Below are 14836 nucleotides of genomic sequence, written 5' to 3' on the forward strand. Positions count from 1 at the left end.
ATCAGATTATAAACTATTTTAAAAATATTCTCCATTGCAAAGAAAATATGATTTCAAAGAAATATGTCGATGCTACGAGGTGGCACAGTGCTTCAATTTTTCACTTTCAAAAAAATGAAATGCTGTAGAAGCGATTTCACTTTTCTTACACATGCTGAAAACTCTAATTAAAAGAACTTCATCGAAAGGTTTAAAGCTAAATTGCACTACGATGATCACTCTCTGCCAATTCGATTTAAATGTAAGCACAACTTAAATGATATCTAATGCTACCTATCTAATCACTAAAGCAATGAAAAGGGACCAGTTAAAGCTAGTGATGGTACTGAGTATAGCTGCAGTGGTTGGAATTGTGTGACCGTCCCCAACAACTTGACATAAGGAGCATACAGTATGTACTGTCGCAGCTATACCCTGTACCATCACTACCTTTAACTGATACCTTTTCAAAGCCCTATATTAAGCACTGATGCATTCAATATTGACAAGGCTCCCAATGAAAAATTATGTGCTTAATAGTGTACTTTTGGGTTGAAAGTTTTATATTTTAAAATTCTTTCTGAATACCATGTTACATTGTTGTCTTTACACTTTTAGTATAGAGAGGGGAGAGACTATGCGACTATATAAGTAATTGTAGATGTGTTTCAAGGTTTCAGATATATCTTACACTTGTCCTGACTGCCTACAAATTTGGGCAGCAAATGACAACATAAAAGAATAAAGACGTATATAGTTTCCAAATATATGTATGTTATTTCTTATTCTGAAAATATTTATTCTTGAAACTTACAATATTAAAACTCATTCTACGAACCGAGACAAATTCAGGAAGCAGTTGCGTCGAACCAGCTGTATGACACAAATGGATACAGTCATTGAAGAAAAAAGCTTCCATTTCCTTCATAAGTCAGAAGTGAATTCAATAATTTTTCATATTGTGCTGGTGTACTTGAACTTAATATTCAATTTGGGTAGGTGTTCCTAACACTAGAACTATTGGATACAGTACATGTCTACACTCTCATAAACATGTGGTTCCACTTTCCACTTGGAAATATTACAAAATAAAAATGGAAAGATATTTATTGCTAAGCGGGATGAGGTTACAGGAGAATGGAGAAAGTTACACAACACAGAACTGCACGCATTGTATTCTTCACCTGACATAATTAGGAACATTAAATCCAGACGCTTGAGATGGGCAGGACATGTAGCACGTATGGGCGAATCCAGAAATGCATATAGAGTGTTAGTTGGGAGACAGGAGGGAAAAAGACCTTTAGGGAGGCCGAGACGTAGATGGGAGGATAATATTAAAATGGATTTGAGGGAGGTGGGGTATGATGATAGAGACTGGATTAATCTTGCACAGGATAGGGACCGCTGGCGGGCTTATGTGAGGGCGGCAATGAACCTTCGGGTCCCTTAAAAGCCATTTGTAAGTAAGTAAGTATTTACCCACATTATCTTATAACGCATTATTGCAGTCACAATATAGTGAGTGAAGAATGTCCTCCCATTTCTCCCCATCCTTTGCCACTGTAGCATTTCCTTCCTATACCCCCCGCTTCTACACCATATTGCCATTATGCATCGGGACATCATGAATGCAAACATCACCATTAAAACGGAATACACAGTTTATATCATGGCATAAAAAGATTTCTTTCAACAGTAATCAGCATCACAGTACTGTCTCACTTTGGCCTAGATTAAGTGGCGCAACACATTTGCATCAGACGTCATGAAGTAAAACTTTTCAATTCAAACTCAGTACTCTGTTACATACTGGATTTTGAATACTAAACTCTCACAATGGGAAGGAAGAGGCTAATTCTGATTTCCCGGTCTCTGATCATGTCAAAAACTCTGAGATAACTGATATTTACAAATCGTCGTTGAACTTATTAAACAGCCTATGCGGCAGTGTACAACATACACATGAATCACATTTCTGTGCCATTCCTTAGAGATTCACAGGTTCGGTTATGTGAGGTTAGGTTAGGTAAGGTTAGTTCAGGCTTTTGATATGCCATGTAAGAAGGGTCATATTCTTAGACAATTGCCAATATATGCAAAGCATAGCAAAATCATAATCTAACTTAACCTAATGTAACCAGTCACTCATTCGAACATAAGAGATTTTTCGTAATGTTCAATCAGTGTTGGGTTAGGTTAGATTAGGATTTTGGAATTCCTTGACAATTGTGATGATATGGAAGGCATAGTAAAACTTTAAACTAACCTAACCTAACCTAACCTCTCATTGATTCGATGTTACGAAACTAGCTTTTTATCTGTAAGTGGAACACTCGGAAGTGAGGTGCATGTGGTGCCCCTCACTGCTGCCTACCACTCCTAACCGATCTCACCTCTGACTGCACTTCACAGCAACTTTCGACCATTATTTTGGGTGCAAAATTTGTGTCCGCACTCAGTTCTTTTCCCTTACGATATCTGTGGCTCGTCTAGTATCCAAGAATGTCAATACATTTGTACTTTAACGTGGTAACACTATAGTAAAGAAAGTACAATAATTTAAAAATAAAACCCACTTAGTAACAGCTCACTCCGTTTATTACTTTAAAATTTGTATTACTCTTCCAGCTAGGAAAACTCATCCAAATACTAATATGCGAGAATTGATCATAATAGTTTGGGTGGTTTCAAATGAAATTGCGATTCTGAAGGAAAAAATCCAATTATTCTGTATTGCAACATCGAATAAAGAAGCCACAGCCATCTATGATGAACTCTGTGGTGCCTCATGTGTTAGTGATCTGGAGGCCCAAGTGCTATTTCATTTATTTCGAAGCAGATTGGACGAGGGAACAGTAATATTATAATATTTTATTATCGTCTGTGTAAAAAATATATACCTTATCAGAAGCGCTTTCTATAAAATTTCGAAACAAGCAACATTTAAAATTCAAATAGCTGAGTTGTACTCTATCATCACGCACCTTGAATGTCGAAAGTTTCTCTAGTGTTTTTTCTTTAATCAAGTTATTTTACGACGCCCTCTCAACTGCTGTATTCATCTAGCATGTGAGTGAGGTGAAGGTGATTATTTTAGCAAGATGAGTGCAGGGTCCAGCTCCGAAATTTAAGTAGCACTACCTCTTCATGTATTGAGGGAAAATCCCGGAATAACTCAATAAGGAAAACTGTCCAAACAAGGATCTGACCCCAGGCCAAGATGTTTTACTATCAGACATGATAACCATTACTCCACATCGGTGAACTTCTCCACTCTTACTTCTGAAGAAATATTTCACATGTATTCCATTGGCAGTTTTTGAGAAAAACTTTCAATTTACAAGAGGCATCAACAAAACCCTTATGATGCATATCCTGCTTACGGTTTACACAAACAAGCCATGTGATTATGTATTTCATTGTGAAGACCTTTGTTGTCTTGTTAGCTTGAATTTTTGGCTGTAGTTCTGTTTAATGAAATTAGAGTGTATTAGATTAAAATAAAATAGTGAATAAGCCCTAATTTAGTAATACTAATAAGTCTCAACCTGAAAATATATGTAGAATGTAAAAGCCATACAACTCGTATAATCAGCTTGTAGGCCATAGGTGGTCATACGTCCATTAAAATATGTGAACATCTTTTTTTGCGAAAATTTGTCCCTCTTTCCTGAATGATATCTTCGGAACATGTTTTTGTTCCCCATATTAAAGTTAGGAAATGAAAAACAAAACTTGAAATACTAACAGTTATTCCATTATAAATCCCAGTCACCATCATTGTTGGTCACATAGGAATATGCTACATTAACACATTATGAAGCGACACTGAATGCTTTAAATGTTCTTAAGCCAATTCATAATATGAGCAATCTGTGACCTACAAACATTAATGAACCTCAACTCTTTGATCAGATTATAAACTATTTTAAAAATATTCTCCATTGCAAAGAAAATATGATTTCAAAGAAATATGTCGATGCTACGAGGTGGCACAGTGCTTCAATTTTTCACTTTCAAAAAAATGAAATGCTGTAGAAGCGATTTCACTTTTCTTACACATGCTGAAAACTCTATTTAAAAGAACTTCATCGAAAGGTTTAAAGCTAAATTGCACTACGATGATCACTCTCTGCCAATTCGATTCAAATGTAAGCACAACTTAAATGATATCTAATGCTACCTATCTAATCACTAAAGCAATGAAAAGGGACCAGTTAAAGCTAGTGATGGTACCGAGTATAGCTATAGTGGTTGGAATTGTGTGACCGTCCCCAACAACTTGACATAAGGAGCATACAGTATGTACTGTCGCAGCTATACCCTGTACCATCACTACCTTTAACTGATACCTTTTCAAAGCCCTATATTAAGCACTGATGCATTCAATATTGACAAGGCTCCCAATGAAAAATTATGTGCTTAATAGTGTACTTTTGGGTTGAAAGTTTTATATTTTAAAATTCTTTCTGAATACCATGTTACATTGTTGTCTTTTACACTTTTAGCATAGAGAGGGGAGAGACTATGTGACTATATAAGTAATTGTAGATGTGTTTCAAGGTTTCAGATATATCTTACTCTTGTCCTGACTGCCTACAAATTTGGGCAGCAAATGACAACATAAAAGAATAAAGACGTATATAGTTTCCAAATATATGTATGTTATTTCTTATTCTGAAAATATTTATTCTTGAAACTTACAATATTAAAACTCATTCTACGAACCGAGACAAATTCAGGAAGCAGTTGCGTCGAACCAGCTGTATGACACAAATGGATACAGTCATTGAAGAAAGAAGCTTCCATTTCCCTCATAAGACAGAAGTGAATTCAATAATTTTTCATATTGTGCTGGTGTACTTGAACTTAATATTCAATTTGGGTAGGTGTTCCTAACACTAGAACTATTGGAGACAGTACATGTCTACACTCTCATAAACATGTGGTTCCACTTTCCACTTGGAAATATTACAAAATAAAAATGGAAAGATATTTATTGCTAAGCGGGATGAGGTTACAGGAGAATGGAGAAAGTTACACACCACAGAACTGCAAGCATTGTATTCTTCACCTGACATAATTAGGAACATTAAATCCAGACGCTTGAGATGGGCAGGGCATGTAGCACGTATGGGCGAATCCAGAAATGCATATAGAGTGTTAGTTGGGAGACAGGAGGGAAAAAGACCTTTAGGGAGGCCGAGACGTAGATGGGAGGATAATATTAAAATGGATTTGAGGGAGGTGGGGTATGATGATAGAGACTGGATTAATCTTGCACAGGATAGGGACCGCTGGCGGGCTTATGTGAGGGCGGCAATGAACCTTCGGGTTCCTTAAAAGCCATTTGTAAGTAAGTAAGTATTTACCCACATTATCTTATAACGCATTATTGCAGTCACAATATAGTGAGTGAAGAATGTCCTCCCATTTCTCCCCATCCTTTGCCACTGTAGCATTTCCTTCCTATACCCCCAGCTTCTACACCATTTTGCCATTATGCATCGGGACATCATGAATGCAAACATCACCATTAAAACGGAATACACAGTTTATATCATGGCATAAAAAGATTTCTTTCAACAGTAATCAGCATCACAGTACTGTCTCACTTTGGCCTAGATTAAGTGGCGCAACACATTTGCATCAGACGTCATGAAGTAAAACTTTTCAATTCAAACTCAGTACTCTGTTACATACTGGATTTTGAATACTAAACTCTCACAATGGGAAGGAAAAGGCTAATTCTGATTTCCCGGTCTCTGATCATGTCAAAAACTCTGAGATAACTGATATTTACAAATCGTCGTTGAACTTATTAAACAGCCTATGCGGCAGTGTACAACATACACATGAATCACATTTCTGTGCCATTCCTTAGAGATTCACAGGTTCGGTTATGTGAGGTTAGGTTAGGTAAGGTTAGTTCAGGCTTTTGATATGCCATGTAAGAAGGGTCATATTCTTAGACAATTGCCAATATATGCAAAGCATAGCAAAATCATAATCTAACTTAACCTAATGTAACCAGTCACTGATTCGAACATAAGAGATTTTTCGTAATGTTCAATCAGTGTTGGGTTAGGTTAGATTAGGATTTTGGAATTCCTTGACAATTGTGATGATATGGAAGGCATAGTAAAACTTTAAACTAACCTAACCTAACCTAACCTCTCATTGATTCGATGTTACGAAACTAGCTTTCTATCTGTAAGTGGAACACTCGGAAGTGAGGTGCATGTGGTGCCCCTCACTGCTGCCTACCACTCCTAACCGATCTCACCTCTGACTGTACTTCACAGCAACTTTCGACCATTATTTTGGGTGCAAAATTTGTGTCCGCACTCAGTTCTTTTCCCTTACGATATCTGTGGCTCGTCTAGTATCCAAGAATGTCAATACATTTGTACTTTAACGTGGTAACTCTATAGTAAAGAAAGTACAATAATTTGAAAATAAAACCCACTTAGTAACAGCTCACTCCGTTTATTACTTTAAAATTTGTATTACTCTTCCAGCTAGGAAAACTCATCCAAATACTAATATGCGAGAATTGATCATAATAGTTTGGGTGCTTTCAAATGAAATTGCGATTCTGAAGGAAAAATGAATATAATTGGAATTATCTACTTTGTGTGTCATGTGTAAAATGTGAAAATAACATAATTTCAAGGGAAAAATTGTTCCAGGGCCAGGTATCGATCCCGGGACATCTGGTTGAATGTACCAGCGCTTTTACCAACTGAGCTACCCGGGAACTCCACCCGACACCGTCTCAACTTTTCCCTTTATTTCCACACAACTCGCGTGGGCTGAGGAAACACTAGAGGCCCACATCGAGGGCACACAATCTCTGCATGACTTGGAATTGTGGTTTTCTGTTAACGTACACAGTGACATACACATTATACAAATCTACTCTTTCAGGTAAAGCTCCCTGTAGAGCAGATTTGAATAATTTCAAGGGAAAAAGTGTTCCGGGCCTGGGTATCGATCCTGGGACCTCTGGTTGAACATACCAGTGCTATTAACAACTGAGCTACCCAGGAACTCAACCCGACACCGTCTCAACTTTTGAGACTAGATTTGTATAATGTATACGTCACTGTGTACGTTAACAGAAAACCACAATTCCAAGTCACACAGAGATTGTGTGCACTCGATTTGGGTCTCTGGCGTTTCGTCAGCCCACGCGAGTTGTGCGGATATAAAGGGAAAATTTGAGACAGTGTCGGGTGGAATTTCCGGGCAGCTCAATTGGTAAGAGAACTGGTATGTTCAACCAGAGGGCACGGGATCGATACCCGGCCCCGGAACAATTTTTCCCTTGAAATTATTCAAATCTGCTTCACAGGGAGCTTTACCTGAAAGACTAGATTTGTGAAAATAACATTATTGTCTTGATTCAAAATTTTAAACAAGTATTCAAATTACATTAAAAAATAATGGGTTCAAAATGTACCCAGTTATTATACCTTGAATAAAAATTAGATCAATAAAACAAGTGTTAAACAGGAATGAGTACAACTTTCAGTCATTTTAGTTGTTACGAACGCCAAGTAGAATCTTGCAGAGTTATGATGATTGTAGATGGAGTAGTGACAGTATCATAAAAGTGCTGGGTAGACAACTTGAACAATACTCTGCCCTCGCTTTCTCCACAAAAAAAAAAAAGAAAAAAAAAAACCTGTTCCGTCAAGATTGCGATAACATCCTTATCGAAAATAATAAAGACAGAAGATCAAACATCTCGACCATGGATGAAGTACGAAGCATATAATAATAATTTTTTTTTCTTTGTATTTATCAAAAGGGATCATGGGTTGAAATATGGACGGTTAAAGAGAAGAGGAAGGGAGAATTCTTAAGCACCTTGGCTATTCGACCTGGGTTGTCAACAAGCAGTCATCAATTTTCACTTGCGGGAAATGGACATTATTACACCACTGGCAAGTGTAACAGAATAAAGAGACTCAGAAACACAGACTTTTTCCATTCACAGAATTATTTTCTAGCTTACGTTGTGGGAAGAAGACAAATACTTCACATTTGTAGAAAATGAAAACCAACTATTCTGTATTGTAACATCGAATAAAGAAGCCACAGCCATCTATGATGAACTCTGTGGTGCCTCATGTGTTAGTGATCTGGAGGCCCAAGTGCTATTTCATTTATTTCGAAGCAGATCGGACGAGGGAACAGTAATATTATAATATTTTATTATCGTCTGTGTAAAAAATATATACATTATCAGAAGCGCTTTCTATAAAATTTCGAAACAAGCAACATTTAAAATTCAAATAGCTGAGTTGTACTCTATCATCACGCACCTTGAATGTCGAAAGTTTCTCTAGTGTTTTTTCTTTAATCAAGTTATTTTACGACGCCCTCTCAACTGCTGTATTCATCTAGCATGTGAGTGAGGTGAAGGTGATAATGTTAGCAAGATGAGTGCAGGGTCCAGCTCCGAAATTTAAGTAGCACTACCTCTTCATGTACTGAGGGAAAATCCCGGAATAACTCAATAAGGAAACTGTCCAAACAAGGATCTGACCCCAGGCCAAGATGTTTTACTATCAGACATGATAACCATTACTCCACATCGGTGAACTTCTCCACTCTTACTTCTGAAGAAATATTTCACATGTATTCCATTGGCAGTTTTTGAGAAAAACTTTCAATTTACAAGAGGCATCAACAAAACCCTTATGATGCATATCCTGCTTACAGTTTACACAAACAAGCCATGTGATTATGTATTTCATTGTGAAGACCTTTGTTGGCTTGTTAGCTTGAATTTTTGGCTGTAGTTCTGTTTAATGAAATTAGAGTGTATTAGATTAAAATAAAATAGTGAATAAGCCCTAATTTAGTAATACTAATAAGTCTCCAACTGAAAATATATGGAGAATGAAAAAGCCATACAAGTCAAATTGTCAGCTTGTAGGCCACAGGTCGTCATACGTCCATTAAAATATGTGAACATCTTTTTTCGCGAAAATTTGTCCCGCTCTCCCGAATGAGGTCTTCAGAACATATTTTTGTTCCCCATATTAAAGTTAGGAAATGAAAAACAAAACTTGAAATACGAACTGTTATTCCATTATAAATATCAGTTTGCATCATTGTTAGTCACACAGGAATCTGTTACGTTAACAACATATGAAGTGACACTGAATGCATTAAATGTTCTTAAGCCAATTCATAATATGAATAAATCTGCGACCTACAAACATTAATGTCCATCAATTCTTTGATCAAATTATAATTCATTTAAAAAATATTCTCAATTACAAAGAAGATATGATTTCAAAGAAATATGTCGATGCTACGAGGTGGCACAGTGCTTCAATTTTTCACTTTCAGAAACCTGAAATGCTGTACAAGCGATTTCACTTTTCTTACACATGCCGAAAACACTATTTAAAAGAACTTCATCCAAAATTTTAGAGCTATATTGCACTACGCTGATAACTCTGTGCAAATTTGATTTAAATGTAAGCACAAATTAAACGATATCTAATGCTACCTACCTAATGAATAGGGCTATGAACAGGGAGCAGTTAAAACTAGTGATGGTACTGAGTATAGCGGCAATGGGTGGAATGGGGTGACCTTCCCCAAGAACTTGACATAAGCAGCGTTACGGACTGTATGCTGTTTATGTCAAGTTGTAGGGGAAATTCAACTTATTCCATCCGCCGCAGCTATACTCGGTACCATCACTACCTTTAACTGATCCCTTTTCAAAGCCCTACTAATAACCAATGATGCATTCAATATTCACAAGGCTCCCAGTGAAAAAATTATGTGCTTAACAGTGTACTTTTGGGTTGAAAGTTCTACATTTTTAAATTCTTTCTGAATGCCATGTTACTTTGTTGTCTTTACACATTTACCATAGAGAGGGGAAAGACTATGCGACTATATAAGTAATTGTAGATGTGTTTCAAGGTTTCAGTCATATCTTACTCTTGTCCTGACTGCCTACAAATTTGGGCAGCAAACGACAATATAATAATAAACAGAATTGCTTCGGGCTATACTGGCATTAATTTTTGCATTATGTTAACTGCAATATTAAAGAATAAAGATGTATATAGTTTCCAAATATATGTATGTTATATCTTATTCTGAAAATATTTATTCTTGAAATTTACTACATTTAGAACTCATTCTGCGAACCGAGACAAATTCAGCAAGCAGTTGCGTCGAACCAGCTGTAAGGTAAGGTTAGTTCAAGCTTTCGATATTCCTTGGAAGAAAGGGCATATTCTTAGACAATTGCCAATATATGCAAAGCATAGCAAAAGCATAATCTAACCTAACCTATCTTAATCTTACTTAACATAACAGTCCACACCTGTGGAGTAACGGTCAACACGTCTGGCCACGAAACCAGTTGGCCAGGTTTCGAATCCCGGTCGGGGCAAGTTACCTGATTGAGGTTTTTCCGGGATTTGCCCTCAACCCAATATGAGCAGATGCTGGGTAACTATCGGTGCTGGACCCCGGACTCATTTCACAGGCATTATCAACTTCATATCATTCATACGCTAAATAACCTGAGATGTTGATACAGCGTTGTAATATAACCCAATAAAAAAAAAACTAACATAACATAACCTCTCACTGATTCGAACATAAGAGATTTTTCGTAATGTTCAATCGGTGTTGTGTTAGGTTAGATTAGAATTTTGGCATGTTTTTCAAGGAAAGGCACATTCCTTGACAATTGTGAGTATATGGAAGGCATAGTAAAACACTAAATTAACCTAAGCCAGCGGTTCCCAAAGTGTACTCCGCGGAGCCCTAAGGGCTCAGGGGCTCCATCCGCGGAAGTTATGAAGATGCCAAAAATTGCTAATTCCATCTAGTCTCTAGTGGGGAAAATGGAAACTACTTCCATCAAGCGAAAAATACTTTCTGAGAAAGTAGTTTGCGTTCTTCTTGCTACATGGAAGCATTAATATTAGATCTACTCATCACTGGAACTATCTCGATCTTTCTTGCTTGCCAAGTACTGAATGATTCTCGAAATTTATTTTATTTTTTATATACTGGGCAGGCAGCGTTTGTTATTCGTGGTACGTGGAATCTACAATCTATTGACTGTTACGTTACCTAAAAAAATATATATATACTGTATACCTGCATGTTAATTTGATAGCAGATGTGTTAGCTAAACTTTCGTTGAACCGGAACTGTGGCTTACGACAGGCTCCCTAAGAGCTAAGAGTCATTAGCCATCAACCAGTGCTCAGTCAAAGGGAGATAACAACAGCTATAACCTTACATCAAAGAAGATAGTGCGAATTCCTGGGAATTGAGTTCGGAATATGTTGAACATGATCCTGTCTCAGAGTCTACGGTGCCTATTGTAGAGGTATTGAAAGTACCAAACAAAAATATTGTGATTTATATTTAATGATAAAATACACATTAGGTCAATAATACAGTGCTCATTGGTTTTATTAGATACATTAAAGGTGATTTATATTTGGACATGGGATTCACTGAGTTTGCTGATGAACGTCTACAGTGTGTGATATGTAACAAAGTTTTTCCCAATAGTTCTATGTTCCCTGCCAAGCTTAGACGGCATTTCTCAATTCAAAAATTCACAAATAAAACTGCAGACTACTTCGAAAGAAAAAGTGACGAACTCCATGCAGTTCAGACAAAATTGAGGAGCGTTTTTGCAAAAGTTGATAGATGCAGAAATTTTCGAAAATGAGTTATATATGGATATCGTATATTTTCTATCTCTGGAATCGATCTATGAACTCAGATTTAGCAAAACTTGATTCATACCGTGTGTAGAGACCACCAAACCTTCCAGGTTTTTTCAAAACTCGATAGATGCTCTCTCTTAGTTAAAGCAAAACTCTATAGATGCTCGAGTTCTTATTTGAAATATGTTGTTGTTTTCTAATGCCAGGCATTTGACAATAAAGTCAATTGACCTCTTGCACTCCAATATTTTTCAAAGATATTGTCATAGTTAGCCATTGACGCACAGATTTTGAGATGTTCTGAATCCATTTCTTGATTTGAGTTGCACAATGGGCAGTTAGGAGACTGATATATTCCAATTCTATGCAGATGCTTGGCCAAACAGTCATGGCCTGTTGCCAATCTAAATGAAGCTACAGACGATTTGTGTGGTAAATCGGGAATCAACTGTGGCTTGTGATGCAGAGAGTTCCATTTTTTCCCTTGAGATTGTATTATCAAATTTTGTTTGTTGAAGTCTAAGTATGTAGATTTAATAAATCTTTTCACAGAGGAATATGTAGATTTAGTAACAGGTCTGTAAGTAACAGTGCTGCCCTTCTTTGCTAAAGCATCTGCATTCTCGTTTCCCAGGATTCCACAATGGGATGGTATCCATTGGAATACAATTCTTTTATTGAGTGTTATTAGTTGAGAGAGCACTTTATTTATTTCTGCTATTTGGATGAAGGTGTGTGTCTAGAGACTATTGATAGAATAGCTGCTTTGGAGTATGACAATATAACTGCATTTTTAAATTTATTGATGTGGCAGAGAAGATTCCTGAGACTTTCACTTATTGCAGTGATTTCTCCATCAAAACTTGTTGTTCCATATCCAAGAGATCTATAAAGTGAGAAGAGACAGCACGTAACACCTGCACCTGCACCTTGTTCCCTGGAGATCAAGGATCCATCGGTGTATAAATGAAGCCAATTTTGTGGAGGGTACCTAATATTAATTGTCTCTAAAGACAATTGTTTCATTATTTCAGTGTTTACTTCTGATTTCAGTATTTCTTGTGTTAAATTTAGATTATACTCTATATTTAATAGTGTTAAAGGGTTTGGTTGAATTTGTAAGTTTTCTTTTAAATTCGGGACCTTGATTTTCTGTTTTAATTCTTGAACCATGGATATGAAACTTTTTTGAGTTTTTAATCTACGGAGAGGACTGTATGAATGCCAATTGTTTCCTGGTAATCTGATAAGTTTTTCATATTGAATCAGTGCTTTTTCTTCTATTATCATTTTGATGCTGTTAATATTAGTGAGGAATCTCATAGAATCTATTGGAGTTGTTTTGATTCCACCAGTAATGAGTCTGAGAGCTTGGTTTTGAACACGTTCTATTTCGTTTATGAAATGTGAAGTAATTAAAATTTCTCCGCAGTACGTCAGCACTGGCTGTATAAAGATTTTGTATGTGTTCAAAGTATTTCTAGAGCAGCCCCATTTCTTTCCTGCTAGTCTATTCAGAAGGGGGAATCTTTTACGAGCTTTTTCAGAAATGTATTTCAAATGGTTGTTCCATGTTAACTTACTGTCGAAAATAACTCCAAATATATTTGAAATATGTGCAGGGTTAAATAAAATAGTTTTCAGCATACTATTTCAGACAATTTTATTTTATTAGAGTTGCCGGCAGAATTGGAATGCTATTTTTTGTCACCTAGCGGTAAATCGCTGAGACGGAAGTTATTTGATCTCCCTCCCCAAACTAAAGCTTCACTGTTTAGGATTTCTCGCATAACTGTAAATTACTGAGGCGAAAACTATTTATCTATTTCTCCCACTCAACTTGACAGTTAAGTGGCGAATATGAAGTGAAATACTTTTCAAAACAGTATTCATTCACGAGTGACTTCAGACAAGCTTTAAGTAAGAGCATTTTCCAATGTTGTGATATTCTAGATAGTTTCTGTGTGTGAATAATGGATCCAGGAGATGAAATGATTATGATTCAAAAAGTAGTGGGTGGTAGGAAATCCAGACTAAAGAGTCCTCGTACACGGAAGCGTAGAACAAAGGAGCATGAACTGAATATAAAATGCTCTCATGGACTTGCAAACTCTTCCTCCAATCCAAAAATTAAAGGAAGTAAGCAGTGTAAAGTGGCAGATTTAACCTTTGATGACATTAGTGTATTTCACAATAAATTTAAGATTTTATGCAAAATAAATCAAGACAAATTAGTTATTAAGTTCATGATCATTACATCACCGAAGCTTAGGGTGGTGAATACCGAATCTTCGAAAAGAAAACAAAATGTGTCAATTAAATACAATATCAGGAAAACAGAAGGACAGATAATCCCAGTTTGTATGTCAAGTTTCCAAGGCATAACTAGTTTCTCAAAGGACCGATTGTCTCTTCTGGCAAAATAGATTCTACTCTACAGGACAGTCATCAAGGGAAAATAGAGGAGGAAATACTGCAGCTAAGAAGCATGAGAAACTTACAATAACAGTTAAAATGACAAAAAGATGTATAAATGCAGAGAGAGCCACTATACTGGAGGAAAATCTAGTAGGAGATATCTGCCTCCAGATCTCTCTATTAAAGAAATGTGGTCAAATTTCTGTGAAAAAAGAAAAAAACTTGGGACTACTTGAGACTTACTCACTCTCGAAGTATAAACATATATTTTACAGTTATTTCAACCTGTCATTTAAAACTCCCCATACTGATTCCTGCTCAACCTGCAAGATAAGCCTATTCCAAATAAAGGCAGAGAAAGACTTGGTAAAAAATGAACTAAGGACCCAATATAGACTACAAAAACTCCGTGCAGACAAGTTTTACAAAATTATGAAAGATGATACTCCAGAAGTAATAAAGACATGTTTCGACTTACAACAAAATCAACCTCTACCGAAATTATCGGTGGGCGAAGTGTTCTACGCAAGACAAGTATGACACTACAACCTCTGTGTTGTGATACATTCAAAAACACAACAAATTAAAGATATTTCATTCTATACTTGGTTGGAGACCCAGTCACCAAGGGGATGTAACTAAATCGCATCTGCATTGCTAGATTTTTATTTAATCTAGAATAAAATCTTCAACTAATG

At 36.4% G+C, this 14836-nt stretch overlaps 1 protein-coding gene across 1 annotated transcript in view; it reads left to right on the plus strand.

The window, feature by feature from the left end:
• Positions 1 to 13693: 13693 nt before the first annotated feature.
• LOC138707745 (uncharacterized) overlaps positions 13694 to 14836 on the plus strand; it is a 559377-nt gene continuing 558234 nt past the window's right edge. Inside the window, exon 1 of the mRNA XM_069837610.1 lies at positions 13694 to 13859. Within this exon, the coding sequence (XP_069693711.1) occupies positions 13694 to 13859 (166 nt within the window). The remainder of the gene's footprint in view (positions 13860 to 14836) is intronic.

This window comes from Periplaneta americana, chromosome 10 (assembly GCF_040183065.1).
Source record: "Periplaneta americana isolate PAMFEO1 chromosome 10, P.americana_PAMFEO1_priV1, whole genome shotgun sequence".
NCBI lineage: Eukaryota > Metazoa > Arthropoda > Insecta > Blattodea > Blattidae > Periplaneta > Periplaneta americana.